The 23,229-nt window shown below is 38.6% G+C and overlaps 1 protein-coding gene across 2 annotated transcripts; it reads right to left on the bottom strand.

The window, feature by feature from the left end:
* Positions 1–805: 805 nt before the first annotated feature.
* arrdc2 (arrestin domain containing 2) lies at positions 806–11,130 on the bottom strand. 2 transcript variants are annotated; one of them, XM_058638784.1, is made up of 8 exons: positions 10,994–11,130; positions 10,004–10,258; positions 3,720–3,937; positions 3,517–3,619; positions 3,170–3,426; positions 2,896–3,058; positions 2,293–2,453; positions 806–2,176 (listed from the first exon to the last, which is right to left on the bottom strand). In XM_058638784.1, exons 2-8 carry the CDS (start codon positions 10,254–10,256, stop codon positions 2,123–2,125), a joined length of 1,209 nt encoding a protein of 402 aa, XP_058494767.1. In that variant the 5' UTR covers positions 10,257–10,258; positions 10,994–11,130; the 3' UTR covers positions 806–2,122. The 2 variants fall into 2 exon arrangements, with proteins under 2 accessions (XP_058494767.1, XP_058494766.1); XM_058638783.1 differs by lacking the exons at positions 10,004–10,258; positions 10,994–11,130 and adding an exon at positions 5,216–5,634.
* Positions 11,131–23,229: the final 12,099 nt, after the last annotated feature.

Here is a 23,229-nt window from a genome sequence, read left to right as displayed (position 1 = left end):
CAGGTGAGGATGGAGCTGGACAGTGAGGAGGATGAGACTGAAGCTAAAGCTCAGACCCAGTCACAAAATGTTTTTGCACCTTATATTGTTTGTTGTCACTTTGTTCAGTATTTCTACTACATTTATATTAGGCCAAAATGTATTGCTGTTCTTATTTATCTCTCATTACTTTTTGTTGCTGTGTCAACTTGAATTTCCTCTAAGGGGGATTAATAAAGGCACTTACAACTATAGAACCTATCTTATCTCCTCACACACTGTTTGTTTGTTTTTTATTTAGAAGTGATTTAAGTGAATTTTATGTTGTTCTCTTTATGTGTGACACTTCTTCCTGAAGCACTTAGCTCTTATTTCACAGCACTGCACTGAACATCTTCTTTTTTTTTACCTTCTGCTTGTTGAAGAATTTCTTCAGCTGGCCTTCATGTTGGCGTGTGTTTACAGATGTGCGTAATATTATGTGTGATGTGTTGAATTTCCAAATAGCCGAGATACTTTTTGTTTGGAAATTCATGCAAACAATATAAACTCTCAATGAGATCCAGGTATTTAACGCCAGCTTGCGATAGATCATTCGGTGTTGACTTGAACAGAATTGCGCAAGTCAACAATATCTGAGCTGTCAGAGGCTTGTGTCTGTAATGATTGTTTTTCCATTGAGGAGCTTGTTTCCTCAGTGAATCCTGCCCTTGACATCATTATAGTTTTGACTCACACTGTTGAACATGATGTACCAATCCACTGGCACGCAACATTGGTTTCTCAGTAGTTTACAGCCAGTCAAGGAAAACAATGGAGACAAACATTCATTCAAAGAATTTATTAGAAAAAACAATAACAAAACTTTGGCAAGATTATGAATCAACAACTGCATTTGTATAAAAAAAAACATTTGGTTTTTCAGTGCACGCCAGGGAAGTGGCACAGCTGAAGACCAGTTTTTTGGAAGTTAAGGATAAAAAAATATATAGTCCTCATGAGTTTTTTTGGAATGTTCTTTATCCATACATTTCAGTGGCATCTCCAGCTCAAGGCTTCACGTAACGCCGAGCGTCTTTACTCCGAGCGTCACAAAGCACCACAGCACCGAGCCGATCTGGCTCCCATCAAAAGCTTCAGAGCACAAGGCTCCGGTCTCCATCTCCTCCTTTTGTTTTAGCAGCCAAGAGAGCTCATCTGAGCCCACGTGCAGCTTTATACACAAACTGCTTGTCCTATTTTTGCTTAGTTGTGATTAAATCAACAACTACTGCTACCTGACCTTTCGTCAACAAGTGGAATTTCTCCACGTACAGTCAAACCGTTTTTTTTGTTCTTCCGAGTTCTTTCAGGATGCGTTAATCTCAAAAGATAGAACAACTCCCTGAAACGCTCACGCAATACTCTACTGCAGATATTTAAGGCATAAATATTTTCCCTTTTACATATCGTTACCTGCATGCATTAAATACATTTTGCTTATTTGACTCGTCTGCTTCACCATCACACTTACAGATACAGTATGTAGCTTAAGGAACAGTAGAAATCATAAAAGGCACATTGCTAATGAGTCAAACACTGCATAGCAATTTAAGGTGTTCAAAGGGGAGTGGAAACATAAGAATAATTGCACTTCTTTCTTTACGACACTCAGAGATGACAATGTGCCTGTAAACATTCTGTCAACTTCTCAAGAGTGATCTTTGTTTCAAACATTTGTACACCAACTGCGACTTAAATTCTCAATTTTCCACCCCAAACTGTCCCAATCTCTTCAAAAATCGCTTCACTTCACACGAGGGAATCGTTGATTGGGACATACTTGCAGCCCTCTTTCTTGTGAATTCAAATTCACCCGGGGGAGAACAGGAACTGATGTAGAGAAGTTGCTTCCTCCGAAAAACAGAACAGGAACACGTCCACTTTACTTTATGGATTTGAAATGAAGTGGCAGCTTCTCCACTGACACCCAGTTCCTGTGAGCTCCTCCTCTCCGGACCGCTCCGTGGCATCCAGTCTCTCTCCACAACACTTGTTGGGACCTGGCGCCGTTCATCAGAGAAGTAATCTGGGAGAAGACAAATCTCTTGATTCGTTTCATTCATTTTCATTCGCTTGACTTTGACTTTGCAGAGTGCATGGTTCAACACGTCATGCAGCGAGGTCTCATGTTCAGGGGCTGAGGGTTGGGGTCAATCTGTAGGTAGGAAAGAAAAAGAAATGAGATTAATGATGGGCTGATTTATAATTTATTCAATCAAAGGTGAAACTGTGGGTGAGGTTCAGTGTCGTTTCAAGCATGCCGTGACTCACCTCGCAGTACACAGGTGGAGGTCGGAAGCGAAACTCTTGGACAAAAGCCATGAGGGGGCGCTCCAGGATTCCACTCAGGTCCTCAGCCGGCTGTGAGAGCACGGTGTTGTTGCACTGTTCAGCCTCCTCCTCTGTCACCACAGAGCTGTAATCTGGGGGAGCTACAGGGAAAGACAGGTCCAAACATTGAGCTACTGAGTCACCAGTGTAGTTAAAGATTCAGTAATCCATGAGTTGCCGTTTGCACTAATAAATACTGATTTGAGCAGAGATAAATCTCAGCTAAATCAAACCCTTTATTTGTTTATGCATCTGGCCCTGTGGTACTTTGGCAATAGAGTGATCAAACTTAGCTCACAAAGTAAAAGAGGTTAGAGAAGCTCTTTGAAAGCTAAAAGTAGCAACTTCTGTGTCGTGTGACAACGAGTGCAAACATCCCTGAACACTGTCTGGATTATTAAAGACAATATCTCTTTCACCAAAGTCGGTGAACAAAACTTCTATTCTTTGCTATTAACGAGCCAATTCAAGCAGAAATGATGAGAGCCATTTCCCTACTGTGCTATTTATTATAACATTTCAGCTTATACAGAGGACACTTACGTTCAGGCTGCTCAGGGATGGCCATACGCAGCCACTCCAGGTTGACACTGTACTGGCTGCTGACGCTGGAGGTCCGGCTGCCAAAGGGGTGGAGGGGGATGGTGCCGATGACCAGCGGCAGCTCCAGACACAGCTTTGATGTTCCAGGAACATCGACACAAACCTGTTGGGAGGAAAAGAGGCAAACTGTTGTTAGGTACAGGAACGTGCACAGAACGATGCCTTTACCGCATCGGAAATCACAAGAAGGAAGTCGCTGTTGACGAAGCCTCACCTTGAGCATGTACTCTACTTTGATGATGCGGCACTGCAGGATGGAAGGCCCCACGGGTGGGATTTTGATGGCCCGCCCGTGCCAAGTCTCCCTGCGTCTGGCGCCCACAAAGTCACCGGACAGCGTGGCCACCACTGAGCGCTTCTGTTTCATTGTGCCGCGAGCGATGAAGGTCTGCGTCTGCGTGATGAAGGCTTTGGGCACAACTGATCTGGAGGTAGAGTTGTCGAACTCGGCAAACACAGGGATCACCTCACCTGCGGCGAGAGGAAGCACGTTAGAAACCACACACACTTCCAATCTGGCCTTGTTATCGGAGGCTGTCGTTTCGACTGCCAGACTCTTACCGGGTGTGTAGCCTTTGCGGTCAATCTTTGCCGTTACCGACACCTGTCCAAAGTTGCGATACCAAGCCCGGGCCATCTTATCCTTTGTTCCAGCTTGTGGCGCCTGTGAACGGTGGGAGCCGGTGAGCAAGAGCCTCGGACCATGCGGCACAACAATGAAGTGTGTAATGAAATGTTTGTGGACAGTGAGAGCTGAGACTCACCAGTAAGGCTGGTGTATTGATGTCAATGGGCTCAATGACTGTAAACTCCTTCTTCAGCTTCCTGACGGTGGCCCACGGCCTGTGGAGCTTAACTTTAACCCAGTAGCGGATGCTGCCATGTTTCCCCTCAAAGGAGGTGACCAGCGTCTCCTCGGGCAACTGGAAGCTGAATGGAAATTCATGTCTGCCTGCAGGGAGCACGGTTACTTCTCCATTATCTGGAATAAAGACAGAGGGAAGAAAAGCATTTATTACTTTTGTTTTGTTCGTTTTATTTCAAGAACAAGGTGTGTCACATTATTTCCTGGAAAAGACCATGAAGCAATAAAGCGATTGCCGCAGTAAAAAACAAAGTTTTCTCTGGAAATCTGTACAAATGTAGTCGACATGGAGAGAGTATGACCACATTGTTGTAGCGTGACTTTTGCTGAAAGAGAAATCGGTCTCTCTTTGCAATCACATGGCCTCTGCTCTGTGCTTGCTCAGAGGGGCGGTCCTAGCTCCATTGTGCTGAGTGAGAACATGTTTTTCCTCAAGCGGTATTTTACACCATCTCAACTCCTCTTGTTTTTCACCCTCTCAATGCACACGTTTGCATCGTGTTTTGTCCTTTTGTCAGCTGCAGTTTGATTTTAATCGCAATATTGTCTCAGTCCAATCCTTTGTTTTTTTTCACACAGGCACACCTCAAAAAAAAAAAAAAATAATAATACAAAATCTCCAGAAACTATACAACTATACATTGTATTGTGTTTTTAATTTGCTGGTTTAAAACAGAGGCCAAACCAAGCAGCGAAAAACACCATAAAACTCCACAAAAGCCCTGACTGTGGATTTACTGAGCACACATGAAACCAAAACAAGTCTGTGCCCAATGAATGGAGACAGAAACCCGAGGCTCTCCCACTCATTTCAGAGAAGAAAAACAACCCAGGATTTTCTTCAGACCAGGAAGCGTCTGACATCAAGACTATAGTCTCTTTCAGCAGATGTTTTCCCAGAAACCAAAAAGCATGTAGAGACTCAGCTGCTGCAGCAGCATGTGCAGCTTTGGTGTTTTTAAAACAAAGAAAATATTTAACATCAAATCACTTTGTCAGTGGATAAGTTTGGATGCATGAATGAGGTGTTTTCCTCAGTCTGAACGAGCAGCTTTACTTGTTGAACAAAGTTTACACCAAGAGAGTAAACATCATTTTTCATGTCTCAGTCATTTGCACTCACTCATTTAAGCTTAATTTGTTTTCTAAATCATTAGTGTCTGGTTGTGTCGTTTCAAGCTTGCAGAGCACTTAGACACAAACAGGGTCAGCAGAACTATTTTTCACTCTCATAATAAACCGTGAAAACCGTGATTCCAGCACAGACCAAAACAGTCTCTATCTTCTTGTATTCATATGAAATAGCAGATTTGATCCTTTACAACAGGACACGGGGACAGGATGCAGCAGCAGCAGCAGCCGCCTGTCCTCCATCCTCACAGCGGACTGACTGACCTGCCTGCAGCAGCACCTCTCTCCGGTTCAGGTACTCCACTTCGTCGCTGTAGTTCTGGGTGTAGGCGGTGCTGGAGCCCGCGGACCGGGACTCGGTCCAGTGGACTTTGGCAAAACCTTCGGCGTGGAGCTTCAGTGAGTCCACCTTGCTCTCCCTGCAGAGGTCCAGCACCACACGGCCGGACACCACGTCCCCGCTGCTGTACACCGGAGGACAGTCCAACTCCGGTGAGTCGAAGACGATGTCAAACTTTTTCAAATTGTCGAAAATCATTTTCGTGCTCAGCTGTTTCTTCCAGTAAGTCCTCTAAAGCGTCCCACGGTGCGTGTATAAGTGTGCAGCAGTGAGTGTTCGCGCTGCGGACGACTTTCGATTTACAGGTTTAAAGCTCAGTGTGATGAACGCCACCACAGATCGCACTTATTTGGAGCCTGGAAAGTGGGCGGGGCTTTGTGAAACTTATTATGTAAAGCCTGAGGAGAGAGACGGAGGCTGGACGGTGCCGTCACGTGCTCTGATCCGGCTCCGAATTTTCTGTTCCGTGTTTTTAAATAAGTCACAATAACTCTTGTTTTTCTGAAGAATAATGCAGTAGATTTAGATCATTTCAACTTGATATTTCTTGGATGGTTTATGTTAACGTTCATATACTTATACTCAGTCTTGTATAAAGTACCTTACCACAAAATGACTTTGGTAGAAGTTGAAGTCACTTTTTTATATATATATATATATATATATATATATAATATTACTTAAGTAAAAGTCTTAAAGTGTATGGCATTTGCTGTACTTAAGGATCAAAAGTAATTTTCTGATATAAATTACATATTTGTACATAAAGTTTAGAAGTAAAAGTATTTAAAAATTGAGGAGTTAGGATTGAGCCATGGTAGGACGAGTTGTCTTACAAATAGAAGGTTGTGGGTTCAATTCCTGGCTCTGCAAGTCTATATGTGTCCTTGAGCAAGACACTTAGTCTTAGCGTGGTTACCCTTATATTTTCTGTCTTTGCAACAGACAGAAGGTGGGCCCCACCTGAGGATGTAAAAGCTTTACATATTTCTGCTCTGTAGCTCAAAGCCAGACATGTACCAGATTTTAAAGTGATCAGTGAAGTTTTTAAAATCAAGCCAGAAGAGAGAAGGGCAAAATTGGTCAAACAACATACTCATCAGGACTGTTGCAAACACTGCAGCAGGTTTTTGTGGTGCACTGATATTTTGTAATCACACAGAGAAATTCGCCAACAAAATTATGTTTTACTTCATTTTACCAAAAGTCACCTGCTCATTTACAGGTAAGTCTGTTGGTGTGTGACAACAATAACAGTAATGTGAGAACATGAACTACCTCAAAATGCCAGCAATCATAATGAAAATGAAAGTGCAAACATATTACTTTCACTTGCAAAATCTTCTATGACTGACGTATGACTATCTATCACCTGATAGTCATACGACAAGTGATAAGAGTGTCATATAAAATACACATTACTTGATACTTCTCACCATCTCACTAAGCAACAATTCTACTTGTAGCATCCATATTTCCAGACTGAGCACAAACGCACCATAATAAACATGCAGACTGGGTGTGGAGAGAGTTGGGAGGAAAACAGGCAAGCCTGAAAATGATTAATGGTTACAGGTTCTTAGAAGAAAACAGGCCTACTGAGCATGCCTCAGTCTGGCAGGGGTGCTCCCTGCACAGCGCTGAGGAAAAATAGTTTCACCCTGGGCCAGAGATGTTTACTCCACTGCTTCTATGTTGGAAGTGAGTGTACTGTTTCGCTGCTCGGATCAAGCACACACATGGAAAACACATAGCTATGCCTCAAAGCTTACTAAACAGCTCCAGATATTCTATTATTAGCACCGGGGAACTACAAATCACCACTTACTGAACCTTGCACATCATTGGTTTTATTTGCACTTTTCATAGCGCCCATGCAAAATCTAAAGCCACTGACATTAACTTTCACCAACATGTGCTCTTCTCTTCCACCATGTCCTTCTGTAATCAATAACCCAGACACTAGTCACCTCAAAGTTATTTTAGTCAAGTCTGATCTGAGAAAAACAAAGTTGTTTACTCCTTTGTTCCCTAGGATGATGCGTTAGCTGACTGCTGCCACCAACTGGTGACACAGAGGAAGTGTGCACAAGTGCAGGACTACTAAAGTTGTAAAAGAAAGGTTGTGAAAGGTAATGTTTGCGTTGATATGACAGCTTTTCTCTCCTGGCTCCCACTGGTTGGTGTAACCTGTGGAGAGGTTTTTTTGGGTATTGCTTGCTTTAACAGTCAGGTAGTTTCATGAAAGCCCCTTTTTTCTGGGTGAATCCTGAAGCCTAGCACGTCACCTGGTGGTGCCAAGGAGCAACACTCTATCACTCTATCACTCTATCAGGGGGCCGTTGGTCTCTGATAAGGTGAACATGTGGTTCCCTGCTGCACAGAACGATGAGCCTGATAAAGCCCCCCCTCCCCCCACGGTGCAAATGACTCCAACATGTTGGCCAAATGCTGAGATACGCACACCAGCTCTGTGACTTCCTCATTGTTTACCAGATGAGCTGCTATGTACACAAACTGCCATTTCTAATTGTACAACATGAGCAACATGCACATGGACACACTGACATCAGAGCTCTATGTACTTTATTATTATTAATGTCACATTATTTTAAAATGAATGGACAGCAGCAACAGGCAGTTAAGTGGAGGAGGGTGGGGCCAAGGTGAACCACATGTTGTTTTCTTGGTTACCATGGTAGTATAGGCTGCATTTTTTAAACGTCCAACCCCCCCCCCCATTTCCTTCCTTTTTCCTCCATCTGTCACCCTCTCCCCCATTTCTTGCTGCTGCTGCTGCAGTTTCCGTCAAACAGAACCAAACACAACATTCCTATTTGTCTTCACATGTGTTTTTACTGCATCATGCAGTTATTTATGTGCAAACATGAAAGGTAGATCAACAGATATTCAACCTATAATAACTTAAGGATGCAAAGGTTTTGGGGGAAATGATCTCTTATTGATTTAAATCGAGTAAACAAACATTTATGTGAATGAACTGCATTGTAATGGCTATACTGAGTTCTACACTTTCTGCATTTGAGGTTCAATCAAGCAAGTATAAATGTAGATCCAGAATACTGATAAAGAAGGTTGTGAAATGCTGGCAAGTGCAGTCATGTTTGTTTTACGTCTAACCTAAAATCCTATGTATGACACACTGTATCTGACTATGTACAGAGACGTTTGTATATATGGTAATATTACTTTTATTTTTCAAAATTAGCCCACACTTACGTGTACTGTCAGTACTTATAATAACTGACAAAAAAAGGAAGAAGTATCCATAACACTGAAACAAGTCATTGATAAACATACATCTTATTATGATATATACAAACAGTAATTTCTCTAGTAAAAATACCAGAAAGTTGCAGTTTTATTATCAAATGAATGTGTTTATTGTTTGTTTGTTTGTTTGTAGCTGCTCAGACTACAGTATTAACATACTGTAAAGTGAGTAGAAAACACATTTTTGCTTAGTGGTAACTGGTTAACTGTCAATGACCTTTACAGTATTTTAAAATAATGACTAGAAAATGACTGACTGACAGATCCACAATACAGTACAGTTTCTTAGTTAATGGCTAATGTGCCACAGTGTATGATTTAGCCTGAAATGTGAGCTGAATGTGTAAATGTCCCTTGTGCACCTTTGACCATAGTGCCGACTGTTCATGCAGCTGCTGCAGCAGTAAATAATATGTCACACTACATGGAACGACGTTTTAGGGCCAACTGCTTTGAATCTGCTACAGCTACTTGTTTCGTTGTGCGTATTCTGCTGAACCAACAACAAACACAGCTTTAATATCTGAGATGACCCATTTATCGTTACATTTACCAATCCAGCCAGACTAGATGAACTGTTTACAGAGCATGTAATTAAATATTAACCACTATCTACAAGTCATTTACTCAGCCACGATGGTCAGTATTCTGTGCTTCTGCTTTTAAGCTGCCTGCTTCATTCCCTGCCAGTGGAATTTCACACTTTACATTGTCACGTCCTAAACCCACTCACTCACTCACACACCACCCACCAGTCACGGACAGTTGTTTGGACTCAGCACACTGGTTTTGTGTTTAATGTTAGTATTAGGTTATCTTGCAAATGCATCCACATTAGCCAGTGTCAACTTCTCTCCCAGGTTTCCATGCAACCCACTTGGCCCAGCCAGCTGGCTTCATTTTACAAACTGCAGCGACTACAAGAAACAGTGTCTCCCAGCTGGCACATGACAGAACACCTCAGCACTTTTTACACACACATAATTCACAAAAGAGAGCAACAACTTGTCATGCAGCAGCTGCAATGCATACTCAAAACAACTCACTGTACCAGCAAAGCTGCAAAATACGCACAGAAGAAATACGATAAATCCCTTGTTATTAAGAAGCGAAGCTACGATTGTATACTTCAAATAGCCATGATTATTACTAGTCATATTTGGACAACTGATACTCCAGTCAGTGCCTAATTGACCCAGTTTGTGGCTCTTTTTCAGACAGGAAAAGCACTAATATAATCTATTAAATTTGATTAAAGTAGCTAGAATTTAGAATCTAACTTTTTTTGGTCAAATCAGAGACATTTTGTTTTCAAAGTGTACATTTAAAATGGAAAACTGCAGGACGACCGTATGGCCAGACAGTATGAAGAATAAACTGTACAGGGGACAAACCCGTCCACAGCTTTCACCACTGACCTCGGATCAGATGCTGTCTCTTTCTGAAGTAGGTGGTCTTGGAGGTGTAGTCATTGTAGACAGAGTTCATGCCACGGTTCTCCAGCCAGTGCGCCGTGGCCACCCCTCTCCCCTGCACCTTCATGGAGAGCACTCGCGTGTCCCTGCAGAGTTCCAGCACCACCTGACCTGACACCACCTCTCCCCCAGTGAATGCCGCATCCACCGGACTATCCAGCTCCAGTGTGAATGTCTTTATGGAGCCCAGTGCCATTCCTACAAGTGAGGACAGCAAAACTAACAAATATGTCTGGCTATGTCTGACGATAGTGTTTAAAAACCTTTAAATAGCCAGAATGACAAATAAATACAAGCACAATTCCAGTATTTGCAGTTGTCACTGCACAGTCTGTGCTTAACTTGCAGTGTTTTTCTTCTGGGGAACTTTAGGGTGGAGTTGGGTGGTTCTGCTAACATGTCAGGACCAGCCCTGGGAGAGGAGATACTGAGTGTGAAGTCTGTAATACCCTGTGAAACATGGCCTAGAAGTGTTTTATGACATATAATAACATACTGTTATACACTGCTCAGTGCACACAGACATTTTGTGTAACTGCATGAGGTAATTTCACAATAAAATCAAGCATTCCACATAATCATTGAATTATATTTATCTCTTTATTGTCCCTATGTATTTATTTATTAATAATAGGGACCATATTACTAGACATTTTCATGTAAATATACAAGATTAGAGCCAGTGGCTAGTTTCCACTTCTCATGTACACTGAATGGGATCAAATGAGAGTGAACATACTTTCTATCAATAATATGTAAAATATAAATAAATAAATAAATAAATAGTGCTGTTCTAGTTGATAGCTGTTTCTGTGGGTCTATTATATTTACGGTCTCCGTTTAAGGCACATTTTTATAAACAGCCTTTTTCAGAGTTTGAAGTGGGACTACGTTTAAAAACAACAAGAAGAAGAAACGTAGTTTCAGACTTACCTGCGGAGGTGGAGCAAACGTGGTGATTTCCTCAAAGGTCACGACAGACAAAAACAAACTCCTGCGCGTGTCCACTCCGTGTGCGAGCTCAGTGGACGCCGGTCATTGTCAGCGGTGGACGTTTAAACGCCCATAAACAAAGCGACTCTCTGTGTTTCACCAATGACAAGGAGCACATGCGAGTCACGCCTGCCCACTTTACCACGGAGGAGGAGGAGGAGGAAGAGGAGGAGAAGGAGACGAGGAGGACAGACCGTAGGTCAAGTGACAGAATCACAAGGTGATTATTATTCAACCGCACCTTTCAAAATTAAACTGTGTTTGAACGGGTTAGCACGTGACAGCTCACTGGCATCGAAACAAACAAAATGGCTGCTAATTCATCGGAGTGGGAGTTCATAACAGAGAGGAGACGACACAGTAAAATATTAAACATAAATACATAAATAAGAGTTTTTCATAATAGTACTTAGACATTGTTTATTTATCAGTTGTCCTGGTTGACATTGATTAATATGAAGCTGTTTCTGTCAAGTCATTGGACCATTATTTTACTTTTAATGTCTTAAAATAGCAGAATAAATAGAAAGTCTCTGAATGAGCAGAATCTCACATAGAGTAAAAGCAACTCTTCACAGAAGAAGTTAGTTGTTTTTGTGTGTAAGTCCTTTTAAGACTGGGGTCACACTGTTATGTCCTGTGTTCTTTAAAGCAGAGATGTCAACCTCGTGGCCTGTATAAATACTGTATATAAGATTTTTGATTTCACTATGCATCTTAAATTTTTTTTGTGAACTGTGTATTGTTCCATTTTCAACACTTTTACTTTGAAATTCTGTGCAATATCATAATTGCGTTATCGTGATGGAATAATGTAATATGTTTTCAGGGTAATTTCCCACGGTGACCTTTTTTGATCAGCCCCCAGGTAGTTTGAGTCTGAGACTCCTGTTTTAAAGTAATAATGATTAATACTGTATAATATACATATACAGAGCTTAACAAGCCTAAAATGGACCCACCTGTCAAAAAAAACGAGAAAATATTTTAGAAATCTTCCAAAAAAACTTGTTTAAAATCAAAAATGTCATTTTTATTTATTTGTCAAATAACAAACAGAATTCACCTTTTATACCCAAATTTAAGTTGCCTCACTGGGCAGAAATGAATAAAGACCTACTGAAGTAGTTGTTTGTCACATTTTGGACCACATACAAAACTATGACTTTTTTGTCACATTTTGGACGACATACTAACCTAGGACTTTTTTGTCACATTTTGGACCACATACTAACCTATGACTTTTTTGTCACATTTTGGACGACATACTAAACTATGACTTTTTTGTCACATTTTGGACGACATACTAACCTATGACTTTTTTGTCACATTTTGGACAACATACTAACCTATGACTTTTTTGTCTCATTTTGGACGACATACTAACCTATGACTTTTTTGTCTCATTTTGGACGACTTACTAAACTATGACTTTTTTGTCACATTTTGGACGATATACTAACCTATGACTTTTTTGTCACATTTTGGACCACATACTAAACTATGACTTTTTAGTCACATTTTGGACAACATACTAACCTATGACTTTTTTGTCACATTTTGGACGACATACTAAACCATGACTTTTTTGTCACATTTTGGACGACATACTAACCTATGATTTTTTGTCACATTTTGGACCACATACTAACCTATGACTTTTTTGTCACATTTTGGACCACATACTAACCTATGACTTTTTTGTCACATTTTGGACGACATACTAACCTAAGACTTTTTTGTCACATTTTGGATGAGATACTAACCTATGACTTTTTTGTCACATTTTGGACCACATACTAACCTATGACTTTTTTGTCACATTTTGGACCACATACTAACCTATGACTTTTTTGTCACATTTTGGACCACATACTAACCTATAACTTTTTTGTCACATTTTGGACTACATACTAACCTATGACTTTTTTGTCACATTTTGGACGACATACTAACCTATGACTTTTTGTCACATTTTGGACGACATAGTAAACTATGACTTTTTTGTCACATTTTGGACCACATACTAACCTATGACTTTTTTGTCACATTTTGGACGACATACTAAACCATGACTTTTTTGTCACATTTTGGACGACATACTAACCTATGATTTTTTGTCACATTTTGGACAACATACTAACCTATGACTTTTTTGTCACATTTTGGACGACATACTAAACCATGACTTTTTTGTCACATTTTGGACCACATACTAACCTATGTCTTTTTTGTCAGATTCTGGACCACATACTAAACTATGACTTTTTTGTCACATTTTGGACGACATACTAAACTATGACTTTTTTGTCACATTTTGGACCACATACTAAGCTATGACTTTTTTGTCACATTTTGGACCACATACTAAGCTATGACTTTTTTGTCACATTTTGGACGACATACTAAACTATGACTTTTTTGTCACATTTTGGACGACATACTAAACCATGACTTTTTTGTCACATTTTGGACCACATACTAACCTATGTATTTTTTGTTAGATTCTGGACCACATACTAAACTATGACTTTTTTGTCACATTTTGGACCACATACTAAACTATGACTTTTTAGTCACATTTTGGACAACATACTAACCTATGACTTTTTTGTCACATTTTGGACGACATACTAACCTATGACTTTTTTGTCACATTTTGGACGACATACTAACCTAAGACTTTTTTGTCACATTTTGGATGAGATACTAACCTATGACTTTTTTGTCACATTTTGGACGACATACTAACCTATGACTTTTTTGTCACATTTTGGACCACATACTAACCTATGACTTTTTTGTCACATTTTGGACGACATACTAAACCATGACTTTTTTGTCACATTTTGGACGACATACTAACCTATGATTTTTTGTCACATTTTGGACAACATACTAACCTATGACTTTTTTGTCACATTTTGGACGACATACTAAACCATGACTTTTTTGTCACATTTTGGACCACATACTAACCTATGACTTTTTTGTCACATTTTGGACGACATGCTAACCTATGACTTTTTTGTCACATTTTGGACGACATACTAACCTATGACTTTTTTGTCACATTTTGGACGACATACTAACCTATGACTTTTTTGTCACATTTTGGACAACATACTAACCTATGACTTTTTTGTCTCATTTTGGACGACATACTAACCTATGACTTTTTTGTCTCATTTTGGACGACTTACTAAACTAGGACTTTTTTGTCACATTTTGGACGACATACTAACTTATAACTTTTTTGTCACATTTTGGACGACATACTAACCTATGACTTTTTTGTCACATTTTGGACGACATACTAACCTATGACTTTTTTGTCACATTTTGGACTACATACTAACCTATGACTTTTTGTCACATTTTGGACCACATACTAACCTATGACTTTTTTGTCACATTTTGGACCACATACTAACCTATGTCTTTTTAGTCACATTTTGGACCACATACTAAACTATGACTTTTTAGTCACATTTTGGACAACATACTAACCTATGACTTTTTTGTCACATTTTGGACGACATACTAAACCATGACTTTTTTGTCACATTTTGGACGACATACTAACCTATGACTTTTTTGTCACATTTTGGACCACATACTAACCTATGACTTTTTTGTCACATTTTGGACGACAAACTAACCTAAGACTTTTTTGTCACATTTTGGATGAGATACTAACCTATGACTTTTTTGTCACATTTTGGACAACATACTAACCTATGACTTTTTTGTCACATTTTGGACAACATACTAACCTATGACTTTTTTGTCACATTTTGGACCACATACTAACCTATAACTTTTTTGTCACATTTTGGACTACATACTAACCTATGACTTTTTTGTCACATTTTGGACGACATACTAACCTATGACTTTTTGTCACATTTTGGACGACATACTAACCTATGACTTTTTGTCACATTTTGGACGACATAGTAAACTATGACTTTTTTGTCACATTTTGGACAACATACTAACCTATGACTTTTTTGTCACATTTTGGACCACATACTAACCTATGTCTTTTTTGTCAGATTCTGGACCACATACTAAACTATGACTTTTTTGTCACATTTTGGACCACATACTAACCTATGACTTTTTTGTCACATTTTGGACCACATACTAACCTATGACTTTTTTGTCACATTTTGGACGACTTACTAACCTATGACTTTTTTGTCACATTTTGGACGACATGCTAACCTATGACTTTTTTGTCACATTTTGGACGACATACTAACCTATGACTTTTTTGTCACATTTTGGACGACATACTAACCTATGACTTTTTTGTCACATTTTGGACAACATACTAACCTATGACTTTTTTGTCTCATTTTGGACGACATACTAACCTATGACTTTTTTGTCTCATTTTGGACGACTTACTAAACTAGGACTTTTTTGTCACATTTTGGACGACATACTAACTTATAACTTTTTTGTCACATTTTGGACGACATACTAACCTATGACTTTTTTGTCACATTTTGGACGACATACTAACCTATGACTTTTTTGTCACATTTTGGACTACATACTAACCTATGACTTTTTGTCACATTTTGGACCACATACTAACCTATGACTTTTTTGTCACATTTTGGACCACATACTAACCTATGTCTTTTTAGTCACATTTTGGACCACATACTAAACTATGACTTTTTAGTCACATTTTGGACAACATACTAACCTATGACTTTTTCGTCACATTTTGGACGACATACTAAACCATGACTTTTTTGTCACATTTTGGACGACATACTAACCTATGACTTTTTTGTCACATTTTGGACCACATACTAACCTATGACTTTTTTGTCACATTTTGGACGACAAACTAACCTAAGACTTTTTTGTCACATTTTGGATGAGATACTAACCTATGACTTTTTTGTCACATTTTGGACAACATACTAACCTATGACTTTTTTGTCACATTTTGGACAACATACTAACCTATGACTTTTTTGTCACATTTTGGACCACATACTAACCTATAACTTTTTTGTCACATTTTGGACTACATACTAACCTATGACTTTTTTGTCACATTTTGGACGACATACTAACCTATGACTTTTTGTCACATTTTGGACGACATACTAACCTATGACTTTTTGTCACATTTTGGACGACATAGTAAACTATGACTTTTTTGTCACATTTTGGACCACATACTAACCTATGACTTTTTTGTCACATTTTGGACCACATACTAACCTATGACTTTTTTGCCACATTTTGGACCACATACAAAACTATGACTTTTTTGTCACATTTTGGACGACATACTAACCTATGACTTTTTTGTCACATTTTGGACCACATACTAACCTATGTCTTTTTTGTCAGATTCTGGACCACATACTAAACTATGACTTTTTTGTCACATTTTGGACCACATACTAAACTATGACTTTTTAGTCACATTTTGGACAACATACTAACCTATGACTTTTTTGTCACATTTTGGACGACATACTAAACCATGACTTTTTTGTCACATTTTGGACGACATACTAACCTATGATTTTTTGTCACATTTTGGACGACATACTAACCTATGACTTTTTTGTCACATTTTGGACCACATACTAACCTATGACTTTTTTGTCACATTTTGGACCACATACTAACCTAAGACTTTTTTGTCACATTTTGGATGAGATACTAACCTATGACTTTTTTGTCACATTTTGGACGACATACTAACCTATGACTTTTTTGTCACATTTTGGACGACATACTAAACCATGACTTTTTTGTCACATTTTGGACGACATACTAACCTATGATTATTTGTCACATTTTGGACCACATACTAACCTATGACTTTTTTGTCACATTTTGGACCACATACTAACCTATGACTTTTTTGTCTCATTTTGGACCACATACTAACTATGACTTTTTTGTCACATTTTGGACCACATACTAACCTATGACTTTTTTGTCTCATTTTGGACGACATACTAACCTATGACTTTTTTGTCTCATTTTGGACGACTTACTAAACTATGACTTTTTTGTCACATTTTGGACGACATGCTAACCTATGACTTTTTTGTCACATTTTGGACGACATACTAACCTATGACTTTTTTGTCACATTTTGGACGACATACTAACCTATGACTTTTTTGTCACATTTTGGACAACATACTAACCTATGACTTTTTTGTCTCATTTTGGACGACATACTAACCTATGACTTTTTTGTCTCATTTTGGACGACTTACTAAACTAGGACTTTTTTGTCACATTTTGGACGACATACTAACTTATGACTTTTTTGTCACATTTTGGACGACATACTAACCTATGACTTTTTTGTCACATTTTGGACCACATACTAACCTATGACTTTTTTGTCACATTTTGGACCACATACTAACCTATGACTTTTTTGTCACATTTTGGACCACATACTAACCTATGACTTTTTTGTCACATTTTGGACGACATACTAACCTATGACTTTTTTGTCACATTTTGGACGACATACTAACCTATGACTTTTTAGTCACATTTTGGACCACATACTAAACTATGACTTTTTAGTCACATTTTGGACAACATACTAACCTATGACTTTTTTGTCACATTTTGGACGACATACTAAACCATGACTTTTTTGTCACATTTTGGACGACATACAAACTATGATTTTTTGTCACATTTTGGACGACATACTAACCTATGACTTTTTTGTCACATTTTGGACGACATACTAAACCATGACTTTTTTGTCACATTTTGGACCACATACTAACCTATGTCTTTTTTGTCAGATTCTGGACCACATACTAAACTATGTCTTTTTAGTCACATTTTGGACCACATACTAAACTATGACTTTTTAGTCACATTTTGGACAACATACTAACTTATGACTTTTTTGTCACATTTTGGACGACATACTAAACCATGACTTTTTTGTCACATTTTGGACGACATACTAACCTATGATTTTTTGTCACATTTTGGACGACATACTAACCTATGACTTTTTTGTCACATTTTGGACCACATACTAACCTATGACTTTTTTGTCACATTTTGGACGACATACTAACCTATGACTTTTTTGTCACATTTTGGATGAGATACTAACCTATGACTTTTTTGTCACATTTTGGACGACATACTAACCTATGACTTTTTTGTCACATTTTGGACGACATACTAACCTATGACTTTTTTGTCACATTTTGGACCACATACTAACCTATAACTTTTTTGTCACATTTTGGACGACATACTAACCTATGACTTTTTTGCCACATTTTGGACCACATACAAAACTATGACTTTTTTGTCACATTTTGGACCACATACAACCTATGACTTTTTTGTCACATTTTGGACCACATACTAACCTATGACTTTTTTGTCACATTTTGGACGACATACTAACCTATGACTTTTTAGTCACATTTTGGACCACATACTAAACTATGACTTTTTAGTCACATTTTGGACAACATACTAACCTATGACTTTTTTGTCACATTTTGGACGACATACTAAACCATGACTTTTTTGTCACATTTTGGACGACATACAAACTATGATTTTTTGTCACATTTTGGACGACATACTAACCTATGACTTTTTTGTCACATTTTGGACGACATACTAAACCATGACTTTTTTGTCACATTTTGGACCACATACTAACCTATGTCTTTTTTGTCAGATTCTGGACCACATACTAAACTATGTCTTTTTAGTCACATTTTGGACCACATACTAAACTATGACTTTTTAGTCACATTTTGGACAACATACTAACTTATGACTTTTTTGTCACATTTTGGACGACATACTAAACCATGACTTTTTTGTCACATTTTGGACGACATACTAACCTATGATTTTTTGTCACATTTTGGACGACATACTAACCTATGACTTTTTTGTCACATTTTGGACCACATACTAACCTATGACTTTTTTGTCACATTTTGGACCACATACTAACCTATGACTTTTTTGTCACATTTTGGACGACATACTAACCTATGACTTTTTTGTCACATTTTGGATGAGATACTAACCTATGACTTTTTTGTCACATTTTGGACGACATACTAACCTATGACTTTTTTGTCACATTTTGGACGACATACTAACCTATGACTTTTTTGTCACATTTTGGACCACATACTAACATATAACTTTTTTGTCACAGTTTGGACGACATACTAACCTATGACTTTTTTGCCACATTTTGGACCACATACAAAACTATGACTTTTTTGTCACATTTTGGACCACATACAACCTATGACTTTTTTGTCACATTTTGGACCACATACTAACCTATGACTTTTTTGTCACATTTTGGACGACATACTAACCTATGACTTTTTTGTCACATTTTGGACGACATACTAACCTATGACTTTTTGTCACATTTTGGACGACATAGTAAACTATGACTTTTTTGTCACTTTTTGGACCACATACTAACCTATGACTTTTTTGTCACATTTTGGACGACATACTAACCTATGACTTTTTGCCACATTTTGGACCACATACAAAACTATGACTTTTTTGTCACATTTTGGACGACATACTAACCTATGACTTTTTTGTCACATTTTGGACGACATACTAACCTATGACTTTTTTGTCACATTTTGGACCACATACTAACCTATGACTTTTTTGTCACATTTTGGACCACATACTAACCTAAGACTTTTTGTCACATTTTGGACGACATAGTAAACTATGACTTTTTTGTCACTTTTTGCACCACATACTAACCTATGACTTTTTTGTCACATTTTGGACGACATACTAACCTATGACTTTTTGCCACATTTTGGACCACATACAAAACTATGACTTTTTTGTCACATTTTGGACCAGATATTAAACTATGACTTTTTTGTCACATTTTGGACGTGTTACGCTCCTAAGTTATTGTCTAGGGGAAACAGGAACAGCAACACGACAAACCAAGGATTTGAATGAGGCAAAGTTGACGGTTTAAAGAAATAATGTTTAATATTGACAAACTTAAACACAACAGCCTGGTTTACACAAGGTGGGGGAGGAAAGGAGGGAGGTGGAGTGCCAAATAAATGAAATCAATAAAACAAAACCAGTCCTATACTAAATCTTTGTCATCAACAAAAACACTGTCCTCTCTAAAAACAAGAGTTCAAAACAACTGTCAAAATGGTACATGGGTCGCAACGCTCCCCCGCTAACCTAGTGTATATTTACACAGTGTTGACTACGTGATGACATGTACAGGGTACCCCAAACTAAATTAACTCCCTTCCCCACCATACACATTTTACCATAACCTTTGACTGCCAGCAATTCTGTCATGTGAAGACAAATGAGAGAGAGAGGGCGCGCTCCCCAGCAGGCTCCCTTTTATTGGGCCTCCAGTCAGGTGATTGGCCATGTCAGAAATTAAGGCCAAAGGAGGCAGTGGCCTCATGTCCTCTCAGGTGCAGCTCATCCTGATCAGCATCTTGTGGAAGGATAGGGGAGGGAGAGAGGAGAGAAGAGAACAAGAAAACAACAACAAACCTAATGCCCCTGCTGGGCATGTAACAGACGACACACTAAACCATGACTTTTTTGTCACATTTTGGACCACATACTAAACTATGACTTTTTGTCACATTTTGGACCACATACTAACCTATGACTTTTTTGTCACATTTTGGACCACATACTAACCTATGACTTTTTTGTCACATTTTGGACGACATACTAAACTATGACTTTTTTGTCACATTTTGGACATACTAAACTATGACTTTTTTGTCACATTTTGGACATACTAAACTAAGACTTTTTTGTCACATTTTGGACGACATACTAAACTATGACTTTTTTGTCACATTTTGGACATACTAAACTAAGACTTTTTTGTCACATTTTGGACGACATACTAAACTAAGGCTTTTTTGTCACATTTTGGATCACATACTATAAACTATGATTTACCTCTGACTTCACATTTTGGATGACACAAAAAGTCCATAAAAGTCATAGTTTAGTATGTTGTCCAAAAAGTCACAAAAAGTCATAGTTAAGTATGCTGTCCAAAATGTGACAAAAATATCATAGAGTGCCTGCTCCTGCAAGGCATACTAGTGAGAACGCTCTAGAATATTCCACGGCATATTCTGATTGTGCCTGCTTCTTTGTGCCGATTCTGGTGGATTGAACCTTTAAAACTTGAAGTATACAAACTTTTTTTTAACGAGGGCCAGATTTAATAATGTGAACATGTTCGGGAGACAATGGTCACTTCACACCTTTTTTTTAACAGTAACTTTTACATACAAATGCACTGTTTAATTAAATTTTTATTTTCATTGTCACAATTATCATTTTTAATTGTCAATGTTTTCTAACAAATGGCTTTGCTTTTCTGTGTGTGTGTGTGTGTGTGTGTGTGTTAAAATACATTTGAGTTTATACTGTTGTATGTCTGTCTTCTGACTAATATGTGTAATCTCTTTTTGTGTTTGAACCAACTCCAGATTCAGTTTATTTGCATTTACATCGACTTGTCTGCCAAGGTTTTATCAGCAGAACCTGCATCTCAGGTCAAGGCCGTGTTATTGCTACAACATGGATTGTTTTTGTGGATTATTTTGGTCAGTCATGCTTGAAGGAAGGGACTGATCATTCTGTGAAAGACGTTAACCTTCTTCTTAGCAGTTTAGCATTGACAGTGTAAACAGTCCAGAAGTAGGTCAGTCAAGTTCAGGCCACTTTTCCTCCCTGGTCTAAATATGCAAGGCGAAATTTATGGCAAACTGTTTCAGTATTTAACACTCACAGATTGCTTGCATGCTGCTCTGGGTAAATATTTTGTTTTGTTAAGGTCACTTATGAAAATCCATATGCAGATCATTTGAAAACACACACAACTTTGAGAGCTGACATGTGACAGAGTGGCTTTGGTCGGATGACCACAAGACACTTTAATGAATGAAAAGTAATAATGCGGTGGATTTCATTATACATGTTTAAAAAAAAATCTTAATGAAACACTTGTAAGAAAGAAAACATAACTTTGTAGCTGCATAATGGTTGTGAGCACAACTTTCAGTCTTTGCAGCAACAGCTGACCTTCAGTCGGTCAACCTGCATAAGATTTGTTGATGTTTCAATGTTTTTATAAATAAGAGCACATGCTAAATAATGTCTCATAGTCCATATGGTCATTACTGCTGATTCAATAAAGATCTCGGTAACATATTCAGAAACCCAAACTGTAAAAATCAGACTTAAAAAGAGATATTTTGTGACAAAATGAGAGAATGTGTGCAGCAGTGTTAGGTAAAAAAGCTAACCCTAATCCTTCTATTGACATTATTACCTCACACTATGACAGTTATTTCTACCTCTGACTCTACTTTCACAATTACAATTGCTGGTGGATAACAGATTAATGTTTTTGAGTTCATTTTGTGATCTTTGACCCTCTGTTGTGACAGCTAAGGTGTCCATTTAGGCTGAGCAGCAGCCTGGTGTGTGCCAAACCGGTTTTACAATACCTAGATCCCTAAATACACACTAACAGGACCAATCCATCTCTTGGGCCACTCGGTGTGTTGCTTGGCAGCCGGATGGTTGTCTGTCCTTTTTTCTATGGTTGTGTAGCACAGGCCTGACCCAAGTCATGGGCTCTGATTTGTACATGGCTTTTGGTCATCGGGTCAAACCCAAACACACAGACTGCTGCTGTTCTGTGTGACTGATACAGAGTAACATAATATACAACAGCGTTTATTATTTTTGTCTGTGGTATTTCTCAGCTGTTGTAGATATTTTGAAAATCCCAATAGTGGTTAGCACACTTGCCTTTGCAGCAAGAAGACCCGGGTTCACGACCCGGTCTTAACGAGGGTCTTTCTGCATGAAGTTTGCATGTTCTCCCCGTGTGTGTGGGTTTTCTCCAGATTCTCCAGTTTCCGGATTTGGGGATTAGGCAAATTGAACCCTCTAAATTGACCGTAGAGGTGAGTGTGAGAGTGAATGGTTGTTTGTCTCTATGTGGTCCTGTGATGGACTGGCGACCTATCCCCCTATGTCAGCTGGGATTGGCACCAGTGACCCCTGCGACCCTCATGTGGAGGATAAGGTGGTTAGTA

This window comes from Solea solea, chromosome 9, assembly GCF_958295425.1.
Source record: "Solea solea chromosome 9, fSolSol10.1, whole genome shotgun sequence".
In the NCBI taxonomy this organism is placed as follows: Eukaryota; Metazoa; Chordata; class Actinopteri; order Pleuronectiformes; family Soleidae; genus Solea; species Solea solea.
Note: the sequence above shows the minus strand (reverse complement) of the source record. Positions and strands in the feature narration are given on the sequence as shown.

Bases quoted from the DNA above. Each gene is read 5' to 3' on its own strand.
- arrdc2 (XM_058638783.1), bottom strand. From the start codon at position 5,489: ATGATTTTCGACAATTTGAAAAAGTTTGACATCGTCTTCGACTCACCG. The intron at 3,938-5,215 runs GTCAGTCAGTCC...TCTTTATTCCAG, and splicing joins AGAGGTGCTGCTGCAGGCAG to ATAATGGAGAAGTAACCGTG. The intron at 2,454-2,895 runs GTAAGTGTCCTC...CTTTCCCTGTAG, and splicing joins CATCCCTGAGCAGCCTGAAC to CTCCCCCAGATTACAGCTCT.